The following is a 972-nucleotide window of genomic DNA, read 5'->3' as shown; positions in this document are numbered from 1 at the left end:
ATGCAGTTCAGTGGTAAGAAATGTCTAGCCAGCAAGTGCAAAATGCTGGATTTGACCCTGATCATACCCCGCCCCCAACATGAAACAAAGAGAGGAAAAGAAAAAGACATAATTAGTACACTTTCATAAAGAGATACTCTACAAAAAATGTGTATCACAATTAAAGTCTGGTTTTAAAAACATCCCTCTCATCAAACTTTGAGCTAAGAATCCTTAGTGAAGACTGGGAAGAGAGAGAATTCTGAGTTTTAAAGGAGCTGGCAGTGAGGCACAGGAGGATGCCCACCTCTCGATAGCTTCTCCACGCCTACCACTCGGCAGTGAAAAAACAAAGACACAACAGCTCCGGAACTAAAACTTCAAAACACTAAGTGCTCTTCTCAGAACAAATTCCTAAGGATGTCAACACTTTCACTAGCCCACTTTTAAAATCCATGTGAGGAATTAACAAGATAAGAAACTACCCATTTTAATAATGAAAAACAGTTATATATTATGAACACTTATATAAATGGGCCAGATACTGCAGTTTTTCTCACTCCCACATGAAGACACATAGATCTTTCAGACTTACTGCTGGCTTTTGCAAACACTGATCAATAATGTTCTCCATCCGCCTTTTCACAAAATGCAATGATTTTCGAGGGTAATAAGGAAACAGCAAAGGACTTTCTGGATTCAAACAAAAACAGAAGCAAAACAATAATTAGGAGAAAACACTGTTAGAACCAGCCCTATGTAACTCATGATGGAATTATGATACATTCATACACCTCATTCAGAATGACCACAGCATCTGTATCCTATGACCACCCATTCCAGGGGCTAAACCCACCTCAGGACAATTGGTCTCTCCCAAGCCCTAGGGTCTAATAAGGAGGAACACGTAGGGAACCACAAGCATATAGTGAAGCACAGCTCACTCTGCTCTATTTTTTGCTGTGAAATGATGAAAAGGGGCATCCAGTGTAA

At 39.9% G+C, this 972-nt stretch overlaps 1 protein-coding gene across 1 annotated transcript in view; it reads right to left on the bottom strand.

Annotated features, from left to right (window-relative positions):
• Positions 1 to 972, bottom strand: part of Anapc4 (anaphase promoting complex subunit 4) — a 32991-nt gene that overhangs the window by 5674 nt on the left and 26345 nt on the right. The window contains exons 21-22 of the mRNA XM_031391069.1: positions 540 to 672; positions 287 to 351 (exon numbers count right to left, since the gene is read on the bottom strand). Coding sequence (XP_031246929.1) covers positions 287 to 351; positions 540 to 672 — 198 coding nt within the window. The remainder of the gene's footprint in view (positions 1 to 286; positions 352 to 539; positions 673 to 972) is intronic.

This window comes from Mastomys coucha, unplaced genomic scaffold (assembly GCF_008632895.1).
Source record: "Mastomys coucha isolate ucsf_1 unplaced genomic scaffold, UCSF_Mcou_1 pScaffold22, whole genome shotgun sequence".
Lineage (NCBI taxonomy): Eukaryota > Metazoa > Chordata > Mammalia > Rodentia > Muridae > Mastomys > Mastomys coucha.
This window is presented reverse-complemented; position numbering and strand designations above follow the sequence as displayed.